Source organism: Aspergillus terreus, genomic scaffold (genome assembly GCF_000149615.1).
Source record: "Aspergillus terreus NIH2624 scaffold_10 genomic scaffold, whole genome shotgun sequence".
In the NCBI taxonomy this organism is placed as follows: Eukaryota; Fungi; Ascomycota; class Eurotiomycetes; order Eurotiales; family Aspergillaceae; genus Aspergillus; species Aspergillus terreus.
The window spans coordinates 966195-991718 of record NT_165933.1 but is presented as its reverse complement, the minus strand read 5'-3'; the positions used below and the strand labels follow the sequence as shown (position 1 = coordinate 991718).

The 25524-nt window shown below is 52.1% G+C and overlaps 9 protein-coding genes across 9 annotated transcripts; 3 read left to right on the top strand and 6 right to left on the bottom strand.

Moving 5' to 3' along the window:
• Positions 1 to 341: 341 nt before the first annotated feature.
• On the top strand, positions 342 to 1334 carry ATEG_07196 (histidine phosphatase family protein; the record flags this gene model as incomplete). Its single annotated transcript, XM_001209882.1, has 4 exons — positions 342 to 523; positions 626 to 889; positions 990 to 1202; positions 1268 to 1334. 4 exons carry the CDS (start codon positions 342 to 344, stop codon positions 1332 to 1334), a joined length of 726 nt encoding a protein of 241 aa, XP_001209882.1.
• Positions 1335 to 1502: 168 nt separating this feature from the next.
• Positions 1503 to 1874, bottom strand: ATEG_07195 (DASH complex subunit HSK3 family protein; the record flags this gene model as incomplete). Its single annotated transcript, XM_001209881.1, has 1 exon — positions 1503 to 1874. The coding sequence occupies one exon, from the start codon at positions 1872 to 1874 to the stop codon at positions 1503 to 1505; it is 372 nt and encodes a 123-aa protein (XP_001209881.1).
• A 1001-nt stretch (positions 1875 to 2875) lies between these two features.
• ATEG_07194 (ketopantoate reductase family protein) lies at positions 2876 to 5467 on the bottom strand (the record flags this gene model as incomplete). The annotated part of the gene is made up of 5 exons (XM_001209880.1): positions 2876 to 4490; positions 4555 to 4984; positions 5050 to 5090; positions 5149 to 5269; positions 5434 to 5467. 5 exons carry the CDS (start codon positions 5465 to 5467, stop codon positions 2876 to 2878), a joined length of 2241 nt encoding a protein of 746 aa, XP_001209880.1.
• A 5817-nt stretch (positions 5468 to 11284) lies between these two features.
• ATEG_07193 (ATP-dependent RNA helicase SUB2) lies at positions 11285 to 13355 on the bottom strand (the record flags this gene model as incomplete). The annotated part of the gene is made up of 5 exons (XM_001209879.1): positions 11285 to 11330; positions 11394 to 11651; positions 11704 to 12064; positions 12121 to 12522; positions 13106 to 13355. The coding sequence occupies 5 exons, from the start codon at positions 13353 to 13355 to the stop codon at positions 11285 to 11287; spliced, it is 1317 nt and encodes a 438-aa protein (XP_001209879.1).
• A 2127-nt stretch (positions 13356 to 15482) lies between these two features.
• On the bottom strand, positions 15483 to 16189 carry ATEG_07192 (uncharacterized protein; the record flags this gene model as incomplete). The annotated part of the gene is made up of 2 exons (XM_001209878.1): positions 15483 to 15713; positions 15914 to 16189. 2 exons carry the CDS (start codon positions 16187 to 16189, stop codon positions 15483 to 15485), a joined length of 507 nt encoding a protein of 168 aa, XP_001209878.1.
• A 1648-nt stretch (positions 16190 to 17837) lies between these two features.
• On the top strand, positions 17838 to 18713 carry ATEG_07191 (WW domain binding protein 11; the record flags this gene model as incomplete). Its single annotated transcript, XM_001209877.1, has 1 exon — positions 17838 to 18713. One exon carries the CDS (start codon positions 17838 to 17840, stop codon positions 18711 to 18713), a length of 876 nt encoding a protein of 291 aa, XP_001209877.1.
• Positions 18714 to 18901: 188 nt separating this feature from the next.
• Positions 18902 to 20041, bottom strand: ATEG_07190 (endo-1,4-beta-xylanase; the record flags this gene model as incomplete). The annotated part of the gene is made up of 2 exons (XM_001209876.1): positions 18902 to 19756; positions 19817 to 20041. 2 exons carry the CDS (start codon positions 20039 to 20041, stop codon positions 18902 to 18904), a joined length of 1080 nt encoding a protein of 359 aa, XP_001209876.1.
• Positions 20042 to 20638: 597 nt separating this feature from the next.
• Positions 20639 to 21820, top strand: ATEG_07189 (gelsolin family protein; the record flags this gene model as incomplete). The annotated part of the gene is made up of 1 exon (XM_001209875.1): positions 20639 to 21820. The coding sequence occupies one exon, from the start codon at positions 20639 to 20641 to the stop codon at positions 21818 to 21820; it is 1182 nt and encodes a 393-aa protein (XP_001209875.1).
• A 1102-nt stretch (positions 21821 to 22922) lies between these two features.
• On the bottom strand, positions 22923 to 25144 carry nimA (serine/threonine protein kinase nimA; the record flags this gene model as incomplete). The annotated part of the gene is made up of 3 exons (XM_001209874.1): positions 22923 to 24917; positions 24976 to 25028; positions 25093 to 25144. The coding sequence occupies 3 exons, from the start codon at positions 25142 to 25144 to the stop codon at positions 22923 to 22925; spliced, it is 2100 nt and encodes a 699-aa protein (XP_001209874.1).
• Positions 25145 to 25524: the final 380 nt, after the last annotated feature.

Below are 25524 nucleotides of genomic sequence, written 5' to 3'. Positions count from 1 at the left end.
TGCTTGCTCCTCGTCGACTGGAGCTTCAAATCCCGAAGGCCCCGATGTAAACGTAGTAATGTATGGAGTACAGTGACTACGGATGATACAGTGTCCATACTGTAGGCCAATATTAGCTATCCTCCAGATAAACAAATAACAATAACCAGAGCGAGGTACTATAAGCGCTATTCCCAATCCGTTCACCAGAGCCGTGGTGCCCAGCAAGGAAATCAATGACGCAACAGCCCCCACCGAACAGTGAAATCTAGCATCCCGGCCTTATCTACTCCGTACAAGCGCAAGTACCTCCCAGCATCTCCCGCATCTCCCAGATCAAATATACAAAACCGCTGAACAAAATGGCCCCCGCCCCCAGGTGCTTCATCGTCCGTCATGGCGAAACAGAATGGTCCCTGAACGGCCGGCACACCGGCACGACCGACCTCCCGCTCACCGCGAACGGCGAAAGCCGCATCAAAGCAACGGGCAAAGCGCTCCTCGGCGATGACAGACTGATCGTTCCTAAGAACCTTGCACATGTGTAAGATTTCCCGATCCAATGACTGTCTGAACCTCATGTCGACCGATGATCTGTATAAGCACCATACGAGGGGAGAACGATGCTAAGGCTAATCAAATATAGATATGTCTCTCCCCGCGCCCGCGCGCAACGCACCCTCGAGCTCCTCGAGATCGGCTGTCGCGAGCGACTCCCGTGGACGGAGCGGCGCAAGCCCGAGACGGAAGAGCCGATCCGGACGGAAGCGCGTGTCGAAGTGACGGAGGCGGTGCGCGAGTGGGACTACGGCGACTACGAGGGGTTGACGAGCAAGCAGATCCGGGAGATGCGGGCGCAGAAGGGGGAGGGGTCGTGGGATATCTGGCGGGACGGGTGTCCGGGGGGAGAGTACGTATTCCCTCCGTTCTCTATTCTTTCTATGATGGCTTTGGACAAAAGATGGTAGAAAAGGTTGTTGCATTGGAAAGAAAAGCTGACACATATGCAGATCCCCTGAAGACATCATCCGTCGGCTGGACGCGCTGATTGCAGAGATCAGGCAGAAATACCACGGCCCTTGTCTGGAGGGCAAAGAGCCCAGGGGAGACGTCCTTATCGTGGCGCATGGTCATATTCTGCGCGCGTTCGCGATGCGTTGGACCGGGAAATCGCTCGAAGACACAAGTCTCATCCTCGAAGCGGGCGGAGTCGGGACACTCAGGTATGGGGATCATCCAGTCCTACCGGGCCAGGTCACGGTGGTGAATGAGGCTAACCATGTCGCAGTTACGAGCATCACAACATTGACGAGCCAGCGGTGATCCTGGGCGGAGCGTTCGTGGTGCCGAGCTAAACTAGATTCCAAAGATTTTAGATAGACTTCCCTGGAGTCGAGTCGCGAATAGGCGCAGTCCTGCGACTCGTTAGCTCAGACGCTTTGATAAAGCACGAAAAGATATAAAATCCGACGATAAAGATATATGATGTCAATAACTGAGGCAAACCCACCATTGGACCCCTTTCACGACTCCATCTTTGTATGCACTTCCTCCTCGTCCATCACCGTCTGACGGGCTTTAGATCCTTCGTCCGCATTTGCCTTGACCCCCTCTTCCCCAAGCACCTTCGCAGATCCCATAAATAGAGCTCCAACATAGCCCCCGAGAAAGCGCATGTCCTGCGCCTGGACGGCAGTCATGCGGAGGAGGTTCTCCGTATCTGCCAGATGGGCATTCAGCTGTGCCAATTGCGAGTGCAGCTGTGCGTACTGGCGGGTTTTGGCGGCCGACATGGAGGTGGAGCCGGCGGCAGAGCCAGCAGAGCTTGTCGATGTCGGAAGGATGGAATGACGCGGGAAGGACTGGGAGTTGGTATACTGGTGCGACGGAGGCATCTTGATGGATATGTCAAATATATGTTTCGTTGACTTTGGTTGTTTTGGAGGCGACAAGACCAACGGGCGGTTCTATGGTTTGTTTACGCAGGTGGGGTGGTGTGTAATCACGTGTGCGATCGCCGTCCAGGACAGCCCCAGGCAATTAGGCACCAAATCCCATGGGCCCTGTTCAACAGTTTATTGTCCGTGTAGTTCAAGTCGTTTATTATCAAAGTCAGGCTCTAGTCAAATGAACATGGCCGAGGGATCGACCTGTCATTAAATACTTCGCATGAACAAACCCAGCCAAATCAAGTCAATCAACCGAATAAATCAAACCCCTGCTCTTTTTATGCGCCAGAAACCAGACCATGATTGTAAAGGTGAAGGGCTGAGGAATATTCACACCAGAGCCCAGAGTAAGCACAAAACATGTATAATAAGGCAGAACAACAGAAGAAGGGTCAAAGGAGGGAGGTCGTATCAGACAATGATGATGCAGGAATTCACGCGTATAAACTCAAGGAAATAATGCGTCGACTTGAATAGTGTACAGCAGTCTTTCATGCAGAAATGGAATGCACGGTGGCCGTGGGAAAGGAGGGAGGAATGTCTGAGGTGGTATAGGCGAGAGGTCAAATCGTACGTGGGTCAAGCATCTTGCTCGTCCTCATTATTGAAAAAAGCCGTCGACAATGCCAGTGGAAATGAACACATGCACCAGAAACACAGCGCCCCCGAGTCACTCCAAGAGAAAGCATGAAACGAGAAAAAAAGAATATCCCGTATGTCGCAAGGTGTATATGTAAAGAAGTTGTGAACAGAGTATAAAACTGAGTCCGCGCTTCCCTCCTATGTTATGGTTCACAAGAAGCGTATAGCCCAAAGAGAGTTCCAAGCAATTATGCAGCTGGAAGAGAATGATCGAAAGAACCAGACAAAGACATATACGACAGACTCCGAATCTGGCTCAACTGCCGTGGGAGGGACGCAAGGACGGCGGGGGCAGGCATCAGGGATTAGCGCACAGGCATCGCAGCTTGCTGGGCGCCCAAGCTAATCTGACTGCTATGGGCCGAGGTTTCGGACTCAAGGTTGGCACTAGCTCCGCTATCACCACTCTCCGCGCTGGCGCTCGCACTTCCAGTCAGACTTCTATGCTTCGGAGTGCCCTTGGCGGAAAACGAGTTGCTCACCCCATATTGTTGTTCAACTTGCTGCGGACCTACCGCATTACCTTGCCCCGGAGGGTATCGGGGAACGGGTGCTCGCATTTGTCCCGGGGGGGATGGATGGCCGCTCGGAGGACCATTCGGGGGTCCAAGACTAGGGTCTTGGGGATTGGCCGGTCGACCCATACGCGGGCCTGGGGGACCGAAAGGAGTCGCGGGAGATTGGCTATTTCTTCTGCTCTGCGGATATGGGTGCGGCGGGAAGTCGCCCATTCGGCTGGCCGTCAGTGAGTTGGCACGGGAGCCGGCGTGCATCTGGTTGCGATCGACTGCACCGTACCGGTTGGACGAGTACGCCATCATAGGGTTGTCCATGAGGGAGTCGTGAAGGCCGGGGATCTCCTGCATGATGCGATCACTCGCCCGTTTCCTTCCCCCGAAGTATCGACTGAAGGCCGATCCGGGTCTGCTTCCACCATTGCCATTGATATGGATCTCGGGGTTTTTGCGGAATTGACTCGCACTCGGGGCTTTTTTCGCCCGTCGTGATGTGATGCTCATCATATCCACGCTATCGGGGTCAATGTGTGGGACCGGCATGCTTTCCATCGGGTCGAAGAAATCGTCTTCATCCTCTTCATCGAACGCCGCACGAGGCGGCGGACCCCTGCGAGGAGGACCGCGCCGCATGCCCATTTCTTGCTCACGAATCTGTAACTCACGTTGACGGAGAGCCAGTTCCCGCTCCCTCAAGGCCAAATCGGCCGCCGCAGGTGGACCTGGGGGCATATCATGGACGCCGTTGGCGCCATTTTGAGGCATCACCGCGTCGGGAGCATCGTCGTAGAGCACCAGATGACTGAACTCTTCCAATCCTTCTAAGGATGGCTCACGAGGGATTCTCGCCGACGCAGGCTGAGCGCTTGGGGGTCGGGCCATTCCGGGCATCGGAGGGCCACGCCGGGGAGGCATCGCCATTCCGGAACTGGTTCTACCAGCAGGTCCTGGACGCATGGGGCCGTTCATCGGAGGACCCCGCGGAGGGGCTGAAGACATTCGCGGAGGCGGGTTCGCCAGCGTCGGAGGTGGCGATTCGTTCGTACGCGGTTTGTTCAGGTTCGTCGTGTTGACATGATGGAGTACGGCGTAGAGGGTCTCAATTCGAGGAACCCGGACACCAGATTCCGCGGCCAGTTTGATAGGCGACCCCAGGTAGGTTTCGATCTCCATCGGACGCCGGGCCTGGAAATCCTGATACATTGAACTGGGCGCTCCGCTGGCGGTCATCTTCTCGATCGTCTTTTGAGCGAAATCGTCGGGGAAGGAACAGCCGTTGGCTTTGGCCAGTTCCATAAGCTCCTCGATGATATCCGTCACAAGCTGACGAACGCCAACTTTCTCGAGCAGCTGGGAGTGGTTGGAAGTTTCAAACATTACACTAGAGGGGTAAAATGCAATTGGCCTGCCGACGCACATTAGCCAGTGATCCCATACGAAGCGGTTTCATAACCACGACCATGACTTACCCGATCATGCGCTCAAACTGTTCCTGTCTAATATTGGGGGAGACTTTGCAGTCAACCTGGCCGGAGCCGAGCGTCATCGCCAGAGCCGCAGCCATATCGTTTTGGATGGAGGAGGGGATGTTGGACTTCTTATTTGTCGCACCGACCCAAATCTCCGATGAGTTCAGATGCTCAAATTCGCTAGCACCGATTTGAGAGATCTCGACCCCGGAGACGAGTGAGAGGACGACGTTGGTAGGGAAGCGCTGTTCCAGGTGTGACTCGACACCGATAGTATTCGTTGTGTTTACGAGAATGCATGTGTGTTGAGGGGTGACGACAGACTCGATGACGGCTGCAAGGTCGTAAACGTCGGGCAAAGCCTTCACACAGAGTATAACGTAGTCGTAGGCGTTTTCTCGCGAGGCGGCGTCTTCCGGAGCACGAACGACTGCAGAAAATCGTGGTTAGAGCGCGAAGAGCGGAGGAAACGTGTTTTTCTGTAGAGAGACTCACCATGGCGAGGCTTGAATCGTTCATTGCCGAAAGCTTTCGACCTAAATTGCGCTCCATTAATCACTAATCCGTCGAATCGCTTCCCAGGGGAGAGCTTACTTGAATGACACTCCGTACTGGGACACTGCTTCATATCCTGATTTCCAGACCAGAGTCACATCGCACGAAGTGGTTGCCTGCAGTCTCCAGGAGAGGAAAGCCGAGATAGCATTGCTGCCGACTACACACGCACGAGTCAGATTCTTGTTCATTTTGAAGACCGTAGGAACGAGGAGAGGATGGATCCGGGGGGCTCGTTCTCGCAGGAGCGGCCATTCATGGGGGACGACAGTGGTGGAAGGGAACGGTCGAGCGATAAATTAAATTAAATCAAGGCGGACGTACCTGATAAAATGCGCAAGCGCGGTGGAGGAGCCATGATTACCGAACCAACTGGGAAGGAAAGGGACCCCGTTTCCCGCCAGCCAAATTGGACGCCGTTGGAAAATCTACCGGAACGGCTGATCGTTGACACAAGAGAAAGATGCTGGAGATAACGCGAGGCGCGATTTGACGCTGCCTACGACGTGAAAAAACGAGCGCAAACTGACGACCGAAGCCAGAATGATCCGGAGTTGATAAGATGGCAACCCAACGCAGAACGCAATTAGAAAAAGGATCCCGTCCAGAACGACCGTAGAGGAGAGATGATGACGACCGGGAAGATCGGGTAGTGACGAGGAGAGAGAGACGATAGGGAGAAAGAGGGTAAACGAGAGGAGGAGAGAAGGGAGGAAAGGATGGAGGGGGGGTGGAGAGTGAGAAAGGGGAAGAAAGGAAGAGGGAGAAAGATTAGGTCGGTGATTACTAGTAGACGACGAAAGTAGATGGAGAGGAATGAATGGATGGGATGGGATGGGATGAGATGGGGATGGGGATGGAGGGACGGACGGAGCTCCAGCAAAAAGAGCTGGCCCCAATGCGTTTCTTGGTCTTTTTTTTTTTTCTCGCTCTTTTCTTTTTTCCTTTTTCTTTTTTTTACTTTTGCAGCGGCGCCCAAACAACTTCAACGGTCGTGGATCCTCTCCGTCAAGGCTCGATCCGGAAACGGAGCGCAGGGGGAGGGAGGCAGAGGGAGACGGCGAAAACAGCAGAATGGACGGAGTTGGGAATGATTCTGCTGGAGGAGGCCGTGTATGGTGAATTACTCTGTTCTCTTTTCTTTCTTTTTACGCTCTCCTTTTTATTTGAGGTGATTATGAATCTGATTCAGCACCAAAAGTCTCCTAGGATGTGTGGTTATTTTTGATGGTGGTTTATTTTTATTTCTACTTTTTTTTTTTTTGCTCCCAGTCTTATTCGGATCATTAATTTGTAGCCTCCTTTCCTCCCTATAATGATGGTTTCTTTTTGTCTGCCTCTCTGCAACCATAGTCATAATGTAATAGAGAGGACATAGAAAATACAAATAGAAATTAAAAAGGAATCCGATCCATCAGACTCCAGGCAATCCCTCTCTTGGTCATGGTTCCAGCTAGATGAAGCTAATCAAATCAAGGAAAATGTAGACTAAGTCGTCTCTCGACTCACGCTACCTGATAGAATCGATCGAGACAGATCGAGACAGTATGGAACCACTTCAATTCCAAAGCAAACATCGTGGAATGTCAACCATCCTCCGCGACTCGGACCGAATAATTCCTAATAATTATCATCGTCCAGGATGATGTGGATGGGCACTTAATTCATTCATGAGACACGACGACACCCACCCACTGTTGGTCGAGCCAACCAAGATCCTCCCGCCAGCACAACCCACTCAGAGCCCACTTGGGTCGAGGTCAGAACCGGGATTCGGCCGCTACTCTCCCAGCCTATCTCCCCATTATTGGTGTGTTGTCGTGCACTGACGGCCATCGGGAGGCGAACTCGAAGGAGCTAACTACTTCGAGGAACGAGCTAGAACAGCCGGATCGTACGGACACAGAATAGATAAAAAGAATAAATAGGTATTGCCTGTCCGACGTGATGAACTACTATCCCGTCGTCTGGGGAGTGTACTCCGGAGTACATATATGGCTCACATGGCTCTGAGGCACTTCAGGGCCCTGAGGTCTCGTCCTCAATCACAGACACGACCAGGATCATCAGCATAATCAGATGGTTCACAACCCGACCGCCGAGTGTGACCCTCCAGCGCCATCAACCTATCTGCGCTGATAAACCAGTCAGAAAGAACCCAGAGGTGGTACCAACCAGGGTGTCGATATGACAGAAGACGGGTGGGATTCGCTCAGAAAGAACCAGGGTAACCCACGACACGCCGTTCTGTCCCTCCTTTTTTTCTTTTCTAGATCACACGCGCGCGACTGAGTACTCCATACATCGACCGTCTGCTGTCGAGACGACTCCCGTGAGCTGGTGATCGGAAGCTCCCACCTCGGGAAAGGGAAGGGGGAGGCAGTGTTGCGCACCCGGCATGCCACAAGCCTCCGCGCGAGTAGGGATCGACATCCACGCTGACCCGGGACTACCCCATCACAGATTTTACAACGGCATGGGTGGCCGTTTGCAGAGCCAGGGTCCTGCTGTTTACGGAGATGCAGGAACACCCACCGGTCCGATCTTCTTCCCGTCCGCGCAGCGACCAGACTAATCGTCGGCAGCATGTGCACAGTCGCCATCCGACGGGATCATGTCATCCAATTTTTCCCGTAGATCTGGCGCCTCCGGGTCGAGCGACTAAAGCATCGTTTCGCATCGTTCGGGGTGGCTGATGGTTAACCGGGTTTGATATTAATTGGGCGCATCAGGAGGCTGCGATGGCGTTGAGCTAGGCGCATAGTTGACTAATAATTGTGCTCAACATACGTAGCTTATTCATGTATAACTGTGGATGATGTCCTTTGTGCTCCGGAGTTCTGTAGGTATTCTGTAGGTGCTGTGTCTGGGCTTCGCATGGGGAGGTGTGCACTTCATGTGCACTTATGTATGTCGGCTCCCGAGGCTACAAGTACGCCGAGGGTGTTGGGCGACCATGCTTATCAGACAGGCCCGTTGCATGGAGACTGATACAGATAACTACCCTCATCTTTATGCTCATCAAACGGAGCTGACCACGCGAGAGGATAATCATACTCCCAACCACGGTCCAGACCTCTGGAGGGGCGACGATCAAACCCGATGATAGTCCAAAACATCCTCTGTGGGTCTGCCCGGCGAGTTCGTCCGGAAAGCCAATGGCAAAAGGTCCCCTGTTTCTATCTATGGAACATTATGGTGGATCCGACACTAGCCGCGTTGGCTAATCAGCGCCTCAGCCTCCTGTGAATTAAGATTTTCATTTTCCTCGGCCTGTACCTAACCTTTACGGAGTACCTATTGTATACTTGTACACAGCCATATTGTAATCTGCTATCTACTAGGTACTGTTCTACATATCATTGCCCAAATCCCTAGGTAGTCGCTAGGCATGTTTGCAGCAAGACCCGGTGACACCGAAAATTCTTCATCCCTTCTACCATGAACAATTCCTTCGGGCGCAAGGATTGATCATGCCTTGCGTTCTCTCTCGCCTGTCAATCATCAATGCACCGCTTTCTCCTCTGGTAGTCGGTTGATATCGGTGATGAACAGTTTTCTGTATATCTCCGCATCTGCATTTCCGTAGTGACTTCTGATCCATGAATCTATCTTTCAGCCCTCTGTCTCTCGCCGGATGTCAGACATTTGAACTGGGCGACCCAAGCCCCACTTCGATCGATCGATGGCTTCCGTGAGAATGTTCATGATCGTTCTGGCGCCCTTTACGAGCACGCAGGATTTGTCAAGCGAAAAGCCAAGCAATAATACCCCGCTCATGGGAGTTGAGAGCCACAATGTCGCTCTGAAAGAAGAAGCATGACTCCAGCATGATTCACCCGCCCGTAGAGACGTATTGCCACATCCGGCATATATAGACACAATCCCATTATGGATTAGTCATCCAGGGGATAAAAGAAGCACATCTGAAGAAATCCATTACTGCATGTCGAAATCCAATCCGCCGCATGCCGCAGGTTGCAATCGTCCAATCGAGAATGTCCGAAAAGATGCGCGTCAAAGTCAAATGGCGAGAACAGACAAATCGACAGGCGCTCTCGGAGAAAATTTAAGAACAAATAAAACTGAAAAACAATGCCGGCGGATCCGCATGCGGTCGAGAACGGTTAATCCGAGACATTCGACGTTCATCGTCTGCTCCACCCAAATCTGGATCCGGATTGGGGGGTGGGCACACGCATCTGCTGAGGGCGAGAAACAAACATGGTGAATTCGGACGCCGCTGAGGTCCTTTTCTTTTCGTCCTTCGGTAGCCCGGTCGTGACCTGTCATATTCCCTGTCGGACGACCCTCGCATTGGACCATTCAGTCGATCGTTCCCCCTGTAGCTCAAAATCGCGACGAAGATCCTCCAGAGGAACCGGCAGAAGAAAATACCTACCGTATTGGCTCCCGAAGAGAGGGCCCAAAAGCAAGGAAATCTCCTCCGGTGGCTTGCCCTTAGTCCCGACTTAGCGTCGTTGCACCCGGGCAAACGTCACGGCTGAATCATCCACCCCGCAAGACACGAGTATGGCCACGTAGATCGTCGATGGCCAGAGTAGGTATCTGCGGTTACGCGAAGCTTAATTACGCGAGTGGCAGGAGCTTTGGTACACATAGACTGGATACTCAGGATTGCACCGCCACCGCAGCTGCTGCAACTCCTCGAAGACGACGGCGGCCCGTCTCCACAGCGGCAGACATGATATCAGTGGACACGACGCGTCAATCGGTCTACGACCTCGTTCGTTCGCGGAGACACTGACGGACGAGACACGTAGATCAGCTTGAGAGATCCCTCTATGCAACTACCCATGACGACAAGCTACAGAGTCAGCCACGACAAGCGAGATGCTTGAGAAGATTCTGCCCGTCGAACTCGGTCAAGAACCAGGCCAGTCTTGTCGCGACGGTGGAGACGCGCTTGCCTGCAAACAATTCCCCTAAAGCCAAGTGGTTTGATGGTTCACGTTCATCTCCTTCGCCTTGGCCAGTCACTCAGGGGAGCTAGGCAAAGGACTGCCTTGGTTTTCGTACCCGACCAGGGCCGTCCTCCATACTAACTAGTCCTCTGTAGTAGCGGTGCTGATCCAAATCATAGGCGCACAGTTATTGGACGTACCCTGTTGATCACAGCAGAAGCGAAATCATTGGCATCGCCCGGCTATTACTCTCCAGCCAATGGCCCATAGCCCTTATGGTAGACCTAATGACCTTCTGGGCTACATGTTCCAGTCTTCGGCGAAGAAAATTAAACTACGAGCAGCACGAGACAGGGATTAGAAGAAGAAAAACCAGGATCTACATTTATCTGACTGGTAATAGCTATTCTTCAACTTTCGCTCACTGAAGCAGACCCAATCTTCGGGAAGACTACATGTCCTTTTCCCTTCTCGAGCAATTTTATGCCTTTAATCTTGGTGTCTGCCGCTAGCGTGTATGTATACACTCTACTTGGACGCAGCAAGTCATGTCAAAGCATACACATAGGACGGAATTAGATATATATCAGGTATGGCCCCATAGTTGCTTTTATATAACGATCTAGGCAAACAGTACCCCTCTCCTCCCTCCGTCCAGGACTATTAATCTCCTGCACAGGGGCCTCGAGGTTGCAAAAATCTCCTCTTATACTAGATAACACCAAACCCGAGCTGAAACTGCCCATGCTCAGATCACACTCAATCCTCAGTCTGTTTGGATACCAGTATTCTCGCATCCGAGGCTACACCAAGACAATGTCTCCACTGAAGCATACGACTCAGCAATGAGCACTATGAGCGAGCTTGGGCCGAGACTACGTGCGGTAGCCCTACATTGATTCATCATCTTCCAGCTTCAGACAAGCATTCACCCGAGATCGTTTTAGATTGATAGATAATACAGCTGGCATACTACCAGAAGCACTGGCACCGGGAATCCATCCAAGATACGCGGCATTGAAACGTATACCCACGTATGTTTTCGCCCAGATGTCCCTGATCCTTCCCGCATACCCACCAGTGCCTCATTTAAGAATCAATAAAAGACACCACCGGAGACAAGCACTTCCGAACCATCACGCCAAGGAAAAGAAACAGAAACAGAAACAAGAAAAATAAGCTAAGACGAGAATCAAATTTCACACATAATTTATCCGATGCAGCTAGGTAACGCCGGATGAGCTTGCCGCTTATGCCATGTAGGTGCTGGAGTCAACACCGCCCTCGGGATACTCACTGCAGGAAAGGTTAGTTTGTCGTCGGCAGAAACGAATATGTGGGTAAAGCAGGATTACATACGGCAGAGCAACCTCGAAGCGCTTCTCAATATCCTTAAGGACCTTCTCGTCATCCTCGCTGCTGACGAAAGAGATTGACAGACCCTTGGTACCGAAACGGCCAGCACGTCCGACACGGTGCAGGTACGAATCGGCGTCGGCAGGCAGGTCATAGTTGATAGCAAGGTTGATACGCTCAATATCGATACCACGTCCGAAGACATCAGTAGCGACACAGATACGCTTGTTAAACTCCTTGAACTCCTTGTAGCGTTTGATACTGTTGTCGTTAGTCATCAACCCAAATCGTCTGCGATGATGAGGAAACATACCGCTCTTCCTGGCTTACACCGGAGTGGACGGCAATACTAGGGAAGTTGCATTCACGAAGCAGCTTGTCCAACTCATTCGCGCGCTGTGTGCTCTTCACGAAGATAATGACCTGGTTGAACTCCAGGTTATCCAGGAGGTCGTTCAGCTTGCGGTTCTTCTCAGATTCGCTAAGCTTGATGTAGTACTGCTGCAGACCGTGCAGCGTGAGCTTGGTGTCATCGTCAACGTACACCTCGAGAGGGTTTCTCATGAACTTCTTGCAGATGGGGCGGATTTCCTGAGACAGGGTAGCACTGAACATCATGACCTGCTTGTCGGCGGGAGTAGCGCGGAAAATCTCCTGCACGTCACGGCGCATGTCTATGTGATCTGTAAGTACGGGAGTCGGGATCCATGTGACAGACTGAGCAACTCACCAATCTGGTCCAGCATCTTGTCGCATTCGTCGAGAACGAAGGCCTTGACGTTGCGCAGAGAGAGTTTCTTCTCACGAACCAGAGCGTTCAAACGACCCGGAGTACCGACCACAATGTTGGGGTACGACTCCTTGTTGGACAACACTTCGATGTCTTTCTGGATAGGGGTACCACCGTAGAAGACGGCGGTCTTCACATCGGGAAGGTACTTGCTGAACCGGGCGTATTCGTTTTTAATCTGGTACGCCAACTCACGGGTGTGGCACATGACCAAAACAGAGCACTCTCCAGGGACGGGCTCCAGTTGGTGAAGGGTTGTCAAGACGAAGACTGCAGTCTTTCCCAGACCGGATTTGGCCTGGCAGAGAACATCCACGTTGAGGATGGCGGTCGGAATGCAAACTTGCTGGACTGTAGTGAGAGGGAACGGAATGTTAGACTCGTGTTCGATTCATAAGACTTGAGAAAATGAAGAAAACAATCCGCGTCGCAAGGTCCGTCCATCCCCGAGGTATCATCGGTCGAGGCATGCAGTTGAAGTGCACTCATTCGTATCACGAGAACAAGCACAAATTGGCTGTCCGCTTGAATAAAGAGATAGGATATCTCTATGATAACCAAAAGCTCGCTGCAGGCGACCCAAAGTCACCTATCGCGCAGGAAGCGGTGGAAACAAATCCTACGTCTTCTAAACAGAAGCGCAGCATATCCAGCATATTGCTCGGTCGGCAACCTGCTGGAAGAGTCTGGAATCCAGAGTCACCGTCACTCGCAGACGCGAAAGATAGAATGACAAGCAGTAGGTACAAGACCACTACTACCACAGCACGACTTATCACAGCCTCACGTGGACAACTGCCTGCAGCGCGCAGGCCCAGGCCCAGACGGAGGCCCAAGATAACGACTGTGATTTCCCGCGAAGATGGACGGACGATGGAACATGGAGTAATAGATGGAGGCTTGTGGGAGAATGTGATGAACTAACCCTCCGATGGATGTTCGAAACCGCAGTCGGTGATCGCACGTAGGAGTTCTCCCTTGAGGAGGAAGTCGCGGAAACCGGTCGAGTGAATACCGACATAACTTCCCTTCTTGTCGGAGCGGCCACCGGTCACAGTCAGATCGCCAGTTTTGGCGGGGGCGCCATTTGCGGCGGGAGCAGCGGTGGTCGCGGCAGCGTCAGTGGTCTGAAGCTCCTCGTCGGAGTAGTCGATCAGATCTTCTTCGTGAGACATGATGGCAGATTAGATGGTTAAGCGTGAGCAAAGAGAATCGATGGTCGAGAGACAAGAAAACTCTGTGGTTGTCGCAGCGCGCGTCGGTTCCAAGGCAGAGTAGCGAAGCCTAGGCTGGAGACGATGAGGGGCAAAACGGGTCTAACACTAAGACGACAAAGAGAATCTATCGTCGAAGATGCGTAACTGTTCCCGGTTTATTTTTCGAGGATGAATTGACGGGTGGGAGAAGGTGGGAGAATGAAGAAAGCGATGGACAAAGAGAGAAGCGTTGCAGTTGCGAGGGATGAAAGGCTGAGCTGAGGTCAGGAAGGCAACATCACGTGATATGAAAGAAAGAACGGGTGTTAGTCATCCACAGTCCTACCGCATCCGGTTAGTGTCGTCAGATGGCCGCCTCAAGCTTTCAGCAAAGGTTGCGATTCCGACTGTGTGAATTCTCCCACTCCTCTTATTTCGTGTACATCTTGTTCACGATGGCCAAGGTGAAGGGGAAGAAAGGCGTGACAGGTGGAGTCAATAGTCACATCAGAGCTCGATTAAATTATCTTCACCAAGCTGCTTCCTATCTACAATCCCGAGCGATCTCGTCAAACGCCCTCAATCCAGATACAAACAACCAGAATGCGTCAAAGCCAACATCGATTGCCCCACCTACTGTGCACGAGAGCGCAGTGCCTGCGCAAGAGTCGGACAGAAAGAACTCCGCATCGGCTACGACAGGTCGTCTCATGCAGGTGTCCCGTACATACATGTCTCATATGCGCGGGGTATCTCTCAAAACCCAGCTTCGCCTGCCCGTTGAAGTAAAACGGTCGGTTTGCAAGCGCTGTGATACCCTATTGATTCCGGAAGTGAATTCTACAGAGGAAATCAGAAATGCCAGCCGTGGTCGCAGAAAACCATGGGCTGATGTGCGGGTTGTTCGTTGCAGTACATGTGGGACGGAAAAGCGCTTCCCTCAAACGGACAGGCGAAGCAAAAAGCTTTCTGAACGTCAAGAATCAAAGATCCGGATGAAAGAGCAAGCCGGTGCGGGATGACCTTGAAACGTATCTTGGCAAATGCAGAGATCGGATTTCCCACCAAACACTGGCGAGAGCCGCAGGAGCGCTCATTTATCACCCCGGTGAATCTAGGTGTTGACGGTCAGAAGAGCGTCAGTGTCACAGTGGCTATGCGGCAGCTAAACGGGGATAAAGTCAAGAAGCCTTATACTGGCACCATTGACGGAAAGACCCTCGCGCTTCTACCGAGAGGCTTGGGATCTGGTGCACTGGACCTTTTTGAGGAGCCCCCACACGTTACTTTCTGGGGAAGTCACCAATCTGGAGCATCTATTAGAAAGATGCCCAAAGGCCATGAGTCTGTCAAACAGATCCAACTCATATGCAAAATCAACGTAATTGTATCACTGCTAGAGTTGGACGTCCACTGGGCATGAAAGAAGCGAATGATGCAGAAAGGGGAATCACAACATATACTAGACAGCAATCGGACTTAATCAAACGAAAGACACGATTCTCATAAAACAGGAGGAGTGCTTCAAAAGAAAAGAAATGAAACCAATACCCAGACGCTAAAACACCATGCTATTCTGTCGTTTTGATTGCAGGTCGTCGTTCTCAATTCCAGTCAGCTTTGCCGTGAGGCAGATATCCAAATCTCTTTTGAAAGAAAAGCTTCCACGTCAAAAGAATCACGCATTCACAGAGCACAAAGAAAGCAAGTAAGGTTGTCTCGGGCAGTATTCTCGCCGTCAAAGGTCATTATGTTAAACTCGGAACATATAATGCAGCAAATGTGACAGGGGTTGTAATATCACAGGGTCCGCGAGGACGAAGGCGGTATATAAGCATGCAACGTAGGTTTTGACTGTTTCAATATTCTTTCCACAATTGTTTTGTGGTTTCGATATCTTTTCGTGCGTAGACTCGAAAGTTTCTGGTTTGCATTGTCATTATTGCAGGGGTCATAGGCGCGTGTCAGTTATATCATTCGTGATTGGTGAGAGTGTTGAAGTTTGATACTAGATTCCATAGAGGGCAGGGCAGTGTGGTAGGAATGGCAGTGTAATATGTTGGTGCTGGTAGAGGGCGTGCTCATTTGGGTTCATATACAGGCATGTCAATGTCGACGGCGGGACATCTGATCGAGGCGGTGATCCAGACCCTCAATCCGAGCTCGATATGCTTTCACGATTTCCCTGATATGACCGATTTTCGTCATCTCGTTCTCCAAGTCGTCGATTGACGCCAATATCGAGCGAGTGCGGGCAATTTCAGCATCGGCGTTTCGGATGACGTTCCCGGCCCGGTCGTAACTGTTCTGGATCGACATTTGCATTTGCTCCTCTAGCTGTTTCGCACGTCAGTACTAGGATATGAGACAGTATACAACGCAATGTCAGGTTCTGGGGTCCATTTGTTGTCGTACGTTTTCCCAAACAGGAAGCGAAACAACAAGAATAACTAAGAGCGTCTGGGTAGAGCGACAAGGCAAGGTGCAACAAAAATAAAAATAAAAAAAATGAAAATTGAAGAGAAAAAGACACATACATAGCCGATGCGACTGCGAATTTGATCCTGCAAGGCATCCAGTTGATGGGAGAGGGCTCGTAAACTCATGGGATCCAACAACAAACGACCATGACTGCTGGCGGCACTGGCAGCACGCGAACTTGAGTTGCTGGTTCGACCGGTCCCCCTGCCCCTGGAAACCCCATTGCCGGCGTGGCCACCCTGAAGCGCGATCTGTTGCTGTTGCCGGAGGATCTGGATCTCGGAGGAGGTGAGGCCAAGCGAGGTGTCTGGAATCGAGGTTGATACGGACATTTGGTCCCGGCAGAGACATGCTCTCACCGCGACAAGGGTCTAGGAAGCGCCGGTCGATCTCGATGTGTGGAGATTGGACGGACCCAAGTTCATGATGTTGACCAGAGCGATTGAAGGACGGCGGGAGGAGGGACCGGGGGGATAAGGGAGAACGTGGGAAAAGGGGAGAGGGATCGGAATCAATAGGCTCGATCACAGTTGAGTATTCTTGCCTCTCCCTTTGTATCCTTCTCTTCCCCGGCGATATATATAACTCCTCCCCTTTATATTCCTTTTCGGGTTGAATCAATAACAGCACGCACCCTCTTCAGGCAAGGCGTATCATCGGAGAGTCAGCCGGATGAGGAGTAGGAGGGGATCGTCGGAGGAAAGACGGTGGGAGAAAAGCCCCCGATTGAGGAAATGGACTTTCAGTCGTAAAAAGAAAGCAACTGCGACGGCTCTCCTCGTGGATCGGCCAGTGGGGGTTACACTGACGGACGGAGAAGATAGGGGAGAACAGGCTAAGTGGGATGGCACAGACACCGCCGACTTTCAACTGACGGTGAAGGCGCCTCGGAGGAGCAGGGGATGGTGAATCGGTGTGGGGGAGGGATAGACGATGACCAAAAACAGGATCCAAACAAGTGAGAGCCAAAAAGGAGACGGGAATCAAGAAGTAGGAGGAGGGAAGACGAGGGAGGAGGGTGAAGGAGGAGAGGGAGAGGAGAAGAAGAGCTTTAGACGGCGATGTCCCATTCAGCGCAAAAGATCTGGCGCTTTGCCGGATTAGGCAGGCTATGGGTCATCTTGTTTTTATCGCAAGTGATGCGACAGTAGATTTCAGAGTTTATTTTGGACTTCCGACGTCAAAGAAACAGGAAACGAGGGAGAGTTGATGTGCCATAGTGCATACATCGGATGCTCTCTACAACAGTCTTCCCAAAGCAGTAATCTTGGTTCCGCCCGCCGCCCGCAGCTCCCTCTCATCCTTTCTCTTTCTTGTCCTTTCGGTCTTCCTACCTTCATCCTTCCGATCTACAATCTTAGACATACAATAAGAAACGGCGCCAGTCTTCACAACACACGCCGGACTTCCTTCTCGTCCTGTTGTCCCCCCGCATCCGTTCGGCGGTCAAGATCCAATTCGCCCCTTCGGACCCTTCCATCTGTGAGCGCCGCCAACGACAACCCGACAATTGATCCACCTCCCCAGAGAGAACGCCAACGGCGCGCTCAACCCTCCGCTGCCCAACCTGTGAGGCTAAAGCCTTGCCGTCGGATTTGTGTGACGTGATTGGATTGGAGGCCCTTCCCCCGGGGCAGATCCGACTCTGCGAATCCTCTTCATGCACCTTCCTTGAACTTCTGGCCTGTGAGCATTCTCCATCACTTCGCTACTCGCTGTGGTTCGCTGCAGAGCTGCTTGTGTCCCCAGTAGCTGTATTACCCCTCAACAGCCAACCGTATCAAAGACCCGAGCTTGACCATCAAAGTGACGAGAGCTGACAAGATTTTTTTTTTTTTTGGCGTTGCAGCAGATTTTCACTTACGGTACCTAATCTACAAAGCGCGACATCCCAATCCAGTTTGGAGCTTGTATCCCTCTTCCTCAGAACTCGAACCCCTCTCGCACAACATTACGGAACACGTCTAAAGACTCTGCGACATGCCGAAAGACAAGGAACGCTCCGTGAACCCCGCGCAAGCGCAGCGAAAGCTCGAAAAGCAGAAGAGCTTGAAAAAAGGAAAAGCCGAGGCGCTGGCTCGCCGAAATGAAAAACTGGCCCGTCGCAATCCAGACCGCATCCAACGGCAGATCAACGACCTCAAATCAATAGAGGAATCTGGTCAGCAGTTACGTCCCCACGACAAGCAAATCCTCGAGGCGCTGGAGAAGGATCTGCGCGCCGTACAGAAGGCCCGAGAGGCTTTAGGCGATAAGGCACCCAAATTCGGAGGCTCCGAGTCCAGACGCGGGGGCTTTGGTGGACGTGGACGCGGGGACGGTGGCGTGCTGGGGAAGCGGAGGAGAGATGAGCGTAGTCATTTCGGCCAGGAGAGCGACAGCAGTGAAACGGATGAGGATGTGCGCAGGATTCCTATGCCACGGGATACCCCCCCTCCCATTCCCCGAGAGTACCAGAGGAGAAGAGGAACAGACCAGGATGCAGATCAAGCTCGTACTCGGGGACCTCATCCACTGCCGGCGAAACCAGCCGTGACAGAGTCTAAGACCGTTTACGAAGCTAAGCCAGAAATCCGGGATCTACGAAAAGAAGCCATCAGCAAGTTTGTCCCAGCTGCGGTCCGGGCCAAGCAGGAGGCCATTCGAGGCCAAGGAAAGCTGCTGGAACCGGAAGAGATGGATAAGTTGGAAAAGGCGGGTTATCAAGCGAGTCTTTCGGAGGGAGCCGAAACTTCGAAAGAATCACTCGCTGGCCAGGATCCTGAAGAACTGCAGAGGCTACAAGAGGAAGAAGAGCGGTTTAACCGGGAGCTACGGTCTGTACAAATCGAAGAAGTGGAGGATGAGGAAGCATGATTTCCTAGTTAATGAGACCAAATAGTAGGCTGTATAATGAATGTACTGGGTCCTCATATGTGGTCATCTACAAGAAAGCGCGTGTGTTAATCCAACATCCTCGGTATCGCATTTATATAGGCAGTATTGAAGACATGATGGGTTGGGATCGAACACATTCTTGGTTCGATTTGAAACATTCAGTATCACTAACAGACACTGCAAGGCTTGCCCATGAGGGCATCGGCCACAGCATAATACGCCGGCTTGGCTTCGAGAGTATCATTGTACAAAGTAGCACCTCCCTGTCCTTCGAATGTGTAAGGAACCCAGGAGTACTTGTCAGCAAAGTCCCAAACGACGACGCCGATGCAACGAGGACCGACTTTGAGACAGCTCAGGATGCTATCGTAATAGTCCTTTGCTTGTTGTCTCTGTGCCTCTGCGGTGTAGAACGGAGCCTCCGAAAACCGAATATCCAATTCCGTGACTGTGACGTCCAAGTCGGCGTCGATGTAGGCCTTCTGGGTAGCAATCTGTTCTTCCAACGACGGGGTCTGGCCCACGATGAAATGGGACTCAAGTCCGACTCCGTCGATACGGATGTGTCGCTTCCGCAGTTCCTTGGCAAGCTTCAGGACGGCATTAGCCTTCGGACCGGGGTTCTCAATGCCGTAGTCGTTGTAGTAGAGCTTGACTTTGTCCGCGTGAATTTCGGCCAGGGCTTCCTGGGCAAACTTGAATGCGAGATAGATATACTCCTCGCCGATGGTCTCGTACCAAACGCCACCCGAGAACGAGCCGTCACCGTTGAACGCTTCATTGACCACATCCCAGGAGTAGCAGCGCTTGCCAAAATGCTGGACGGTCTTGAAGATGTGATTGCGCATGACGGGGATCAGGGTCTCCGCGGTCCAATTTCTCGCTGTCACCCAGTCGGACACTTGGGACGCCCAGACAAGGTTATGGCAACGAACGGGCTTTCCGGTGCGTCTGGCCAAGTCCATGAAGTAATCGCCATCGGTGAAGTTGAACTGATTCGGGCCTTGCTCGGTATACATGAACTAACACATGAATCCCGTTAGCCTCGGGGCTCAGTTGATTTTCAAATAAGGTAAACGTACCTTCAGGGCATTGGCCGGAGTCATTTCGCCAAATTGGGTTCGCAAGACCTCCAGATATGCCGCGTCGGTTGTCTCATCTGTGTGAGGAATATCGGCAGCGGTACCAAACCAGTGCATGCCGGCGCGTTTGGCAAGGGTATCAAGGCTAAAGCCTCGCCCATGATCATGGGGGGCTGCAAATGTGCAGCCGACAAGCAGCGTGGTAGCCACCAAAGAGAATCTCATTGTTCAGGCGAGGATGAGCTCAGATGTACTCTTGGGATTGTGAAGAACAAAGACGGTCGGTCTATATCATTGACTGGGATTGGGGTCGACCTATATACCCTCACAGGGGAAACCATCCAGCTTCATTTCTTCGCGGCCCCGCCGGTGCAATTGGAATAAATTAAATTACCTCATTATTATCCGGGGTAGCGCATCAGCATTCTGGCAATATTAGCCTGATTCCTGCGGAGGCGTCTACTAGACGGCTCAGCCATGACCACTTAGGGTTGGTCTGTATAGAGTGCCGGGAATAACGACCATAAACGCGGTTAGCTGAAGCCTCAATCTTCCCGCGTTCGACGGCAAAATCACAACGGGATTGTGGGGTAATTTTCCCAGAGCTCTGTCGGCTGTTACGAACTCCTTAACCAGTTATTCTGTACTTGATACTAGCGAGAAGAGTATACAGCGCTTCAACGTCAAGGCTAATTGCAATGGCTAAGCTCAGTGAGCCTCACCGCCAACTTCTCCGCTGTTTTCTGCCCCGGACCGGTCGTCATGGTTTCTCCAGGCACACAAGAGGCGTAATTAGCAACAATAATTCTCCTTGTCGAAACCATGGCGCCTCATGACGGATTAGTACACCCCAAAGAATACGACATTAAGGACAGCAATGTGGAGCTGATCGGATCCGATCTGGACCATCGCGTCAAGTATAACTCCGCCGCCACCGAGCCTGCCTGGAACAACGGGAAGATCGGACAGGAACCCGGACTGTTCATCTGGCGAATCGAGAACTTCGAGGTCATTCCTTGGCCGAAGGAGCGAGCCGGCGAGTTCTACGACGGAGACAGCTACATTGTGCTGCACTCGTACAAAGTCGGAGACGACAAGCTGGGCCACGATATCTTCTTCTGGCTGGGAAACAAAACCACCCAGGACGAGGCCGGGACCGCCGCCTACAAGACGGTCGAACTGGACGAGTTCCTGCACGGGTCGGCGACCCAACACCGCGAGACGCAGCAATGCCCTTCGGACGAATTCTTGGCGCTGTTCCGCCATATCTCCATCCGGTCCGGTGGCGTGCGCTCGGGCTTCACCCATGTTGAGCCCGAGGAGCCAAAGGAGGTCCTCACGCTGCTTCGCATCTTCAAACATCCCAGCGCTGGACGCTCGATCATTGTACACGAAGTTGAGCCCACATGGCAAAGCCTTGATGACAATGACGTTTTTGTCCTGGACAAAGGCGATAAGATCTGGGTCTGGCAGGGCAGGAACAGCAGTCCCATGGAAAAGGCCCGCGCGGCCCAGGTGGTGAACGACATGACCCTTGCGAAGCACATTGACGTCGAGGTGCTCTCACAACTTGAATCCCGGTCGAGTCTCATTGTAGACTTGCTGGGCGGCGATGCAGAAGCGAAGCAGCCCAACTTTCAGTTTCGCGCTCCGCGGCCCGGACGCTTTGCCAGGGCAGCTGATGACCGGTCGACGCGGCCACGCAAACTGTTCAGACTCAGCGATGCTTCAGGCACACTATCCTTTGATCTTGTGAAGGATGGGCAGCGGGTCAGGAAATCCGATCTCGATGGCAATGATGTCTTCCTTTATGATTCCGTTGACAGGCTCTGGGTCTGGGAGGGCTCGGGAGCTAGCGCGCGAGAGAGGGCTTCATGGCTCAGAGTTGCCCAGTATTATATTCGCCAACTCCAAGAATCAGTCGCTGAGGCGTACCTCACTCCCATTGCCAAGGTTGTGGACGGACATGAGAGTTCGGCCTTTTTGAAAGCACTCGAGGTCTAGGCACGTTTGGGTGATAATGAATAGTCATATCGATACTTCGTGGGACTCACCGGCTTCATTGGCGGTTAGGCCATCTTCCAAAACTTGAAGTAACTCCCTCTTAAGAAAACTTGCTGAGGCAGTCATAAGCTTTTGCGCACGCGGTGCCCTTGTCTTGCCAATATGCTACCCGCCTGTCCTAGCGATGGCAATGGCGCGTGGATCTCTTCATGATGAGTTTCACCTTGTCGTATTCAGGTGAACAATCATACTTGCTTTGGTGTAGAAATCAACCAATACGCCGCACTTTCCTACTTTCCTCTATGAAGGAGTAGTATCTGATGTAGGAGCCTGTTGTTGACGGCGTCGGTGTGTCATACTTAATGGAATCAATACACATCCTTCGTCACCTGCATGGACTTCTAGCCAGGATGCTGGAACCGCCTACAGTTCGATCCAATAAGTAAGGTATTCCGCCTTTCTATTGCAGAACTCGAACATAGCACAGACCCTATATGTACATAGACAGTACCCCTTAACTACGCCGTTATCCCTGAGTCTTCCAGATAAGCGCCGCCCACCAATATAAAACCAATGAACAAAGAAATATGCACGGTCCAGAACGAGTGACTGAAATGGGCAAATTTCGGAAAGCGGGAGATGGCTTTTGGAGACAAGGTAGGGAGCCAAATCCTCGAGCTGAAAACTGAACCTGCTCTGGACCGAAGGTCACAAAGCATCGCAAAATAGCAAGACCGCCTCTCAGATGCAAATGCCTGTACAGTATTCCAAGCGGAGAAAGCAAAACACAAATGGGGAAGAAAAAGGACATCACTGCATAAGAACAAAGGAAATAAAATAGGACTGTCGTCGCTGTAACCACAAAAGCACGAGAAAATGCATGATGGCTCCATGTCTGGCACGGCCAGGTTCGCTTGAACAATGCACTCCACCCGTAGCAACTCCAAAAATGGCCATTATTAGGACGTAAGTATGAGTATGGTTTCAATCACCAGACTTGCCAGTCTCGGAATTAGTCGGATCACCCAGCGAAGGGTTACACCAGAGGTACCTAGCGATGCATGTGAAATTCGCCGGGGCGCAACATCGACTGAGTTTTGCTTCACCTCAGGTTGCGGATGACCTTTCTACCCCGAGCAAGGAATGGGCTAGGCATTTCATCTTTTTCGGGATCCCACACAGCAGGCGGATCACGCTCGGCAGGAGAGGACTTCAAGCCAGCTGCACAGGCTGCACGAGAATCGCTTGCACACCGCTTGAGATCATCGATCGGACGACCGCCAGCACGAGCTTGAGCTAGCTCCACGAGAGTCCTGCCGCCCATGTTGCGCTGCATTACAGCTTTGAACATCTCCTCGCCCCCTCCGTTCACTTTAGAGGGAAGTTGCTTGCCAGTCTTCCGTGTTGGTGACCCGGCATCGGCTGCCAAATTGGCCGAGGATGGAATCTTTGAGAGCCGTCGGTGAGGCGATCTGGCCTTGGGTTCTCCACTACGGGAGTCAGAGTGACCGGGGCCAGACATTTGGGGAAGCCTCGATTGGTTAGTTGGGAATAGCGGCGGTTGTGTGCTCAGCTTCTGCATGAGAGCGGCCGTGTTCTGACGTAGTAGTGGTCGGGACGGGGCCTTGAAAGGGTCGGGCTTCACCTTGGGCCGAGTCGGTGAAGGTAAATCAGGGGTATCGTCTTCGTCGTCGGAGTAGACCAGAGTAGGCTCCCACTTGGCTCGCTTTCGCTCTGCTTCGGCGAAAATGTTCTTCCCCGAAGATGATGTCCGACGAGGTGACAGAGAAAGCGATGCAATAGACATGGGGGACGGCTCAGCCATCTGCACATCGACAGGCGACTCGACCACGGTTTTTGAACGATTGAACGGCGTGCGGTCTTTCTTCACCGGTTTGTTCCCTGGCGACTCCATGGACAACTGGCTAATATCAGTGCTGGAGGGGAAATCGGTGTCATCTGCATTGCTGGCTGATGACTGGGAGGCGCGAGTGCTGGATCGAAAACCGGAATCTTCTCTGAAGTTGTACCTCTTGTGCTTCTCGAGCTCCACGGCAACTCTTTCCTGTACTTCAGCTTCGAATCTCTTGCGAAGCTTGTCCAGCTCGTTTTGCACCTGGCGATCAATTTCAAGCCTCGCTTTGACTTCCCACTCTCGGCGGATAGAGTTCTCCAGGTCCGATTTGATCTGTTGTTTCTCCTTCTCCAGTTTTGCGTAAGCCTGCTCGACATCTCGTGCCTTCTGTAGAGTAGATTCTTCCCGCTTGCGGAGAGACTTTCCAAGGTCAACAACTTCCTTCTCCTTGCGCAGAAGACGAATTATGGGGAGGTTGATCAAGGCTGCCGTATCGGGCCGGTGGTCAGGGTTCACACGCAGACAGCTAGCGATGACGTTCTTCAATTCTGGCGAGTAGAAATCGGGCAGAGGAGCGAATTTTCCCTCGCGAATCTTCTGCACCAGTTGGATATGTGTACGGGCATTGAACGGTGGCTCTCGTTGGCAAAGCTCGTACATAATGCAACCGACTGCCCAGATGTCAGAGCGCAATGTGTACTTCTCAGCAGCACATATCTCCGGCGACATGTAGAAGGGCGTGCCGACATAGGTGGACGCAAAGTCATGGGAGTTCATCAGCTTCGACAAGCCGAAGTCTCCCAGCTTGACCGTGTTGTCACTGCCGAGGAAAATGTTTTCCGGCTTCAGGTCGCGATGCAGGATTGTCATCTGAGCCTGCTTTCCCTTCAATCCGGATGACTTTGGGGCAGGGCCAAGTATGTTGGACCCTACGTCAGCCGCGTCGGCTCCATAGTGACATCGGTAGAGAGCTGTCACCAACTGGGACAATATACGCCAAACGAACTCCTCCTCCGCGTATTTGTTTGTTTTCTTGAGGTTCTTGATGACCATACTGAGATCACCCCCGCCACAGTACTCCATGTACAGATAGAGGTCCTGACTCGCTTTCAGATGTTCGCGATGGTAGTAGGCGACAATGTTCGGGTGTCGGAGGGAGCTTAGGATGTTGAACTCGGCTGTCAGTTGTTCCCGCTCCTTCTGGGACATTTTGATGTAGTTGATCTCTTTGCGACATAATATCTAATCATTGGACGTATTGTAAGAGCGCTGATCCAGCTGCAGGTTGAGGGCAACTCACGAAGCCATCTGTTTTCCTCTTCACTTTGCGAATTATGCCGAATGAACCACACCCTGAGAGGAACGAAACCATCAGCTTCCCAAGCTGGGGGAATGAGTTGCAGATGTAATAGCCTACCAATCTTCTCCAGTATCTCATACTTATCTGCCTCTGCCAGCGCGATTGCCATTATGCCTTTCGTGTACCGGACCGCAAGTTGTCAACAAGTAATAGAAAGACTCAAATAGAAATCATCAAAGACAGCGGTAGCAGTGATCAGCTCATTTATAGGTGGTGAAGGTATGGTGGGCTGCAAATGTCTCAGACCTGCGTGGTTAGTAGGAGATGGTGGTTGTTGGAATGGGTATGGAGTTGGGGGAATAGATTTAAAGAAGCGATCAGTATGCAACGGGTGAACAGACTGGGGATGTTTAGGTGAAGCTCCGTTGCTGAGCAACGGAAGATGCCACGGGCTGTCTCTGGATATAGTAGGCGGTGAGGTTGAAGGCGGTGACTCGCGAACATCATCGCTGAACGTCTTAGTCATTGTGATGTTGGAAGGATCACTTG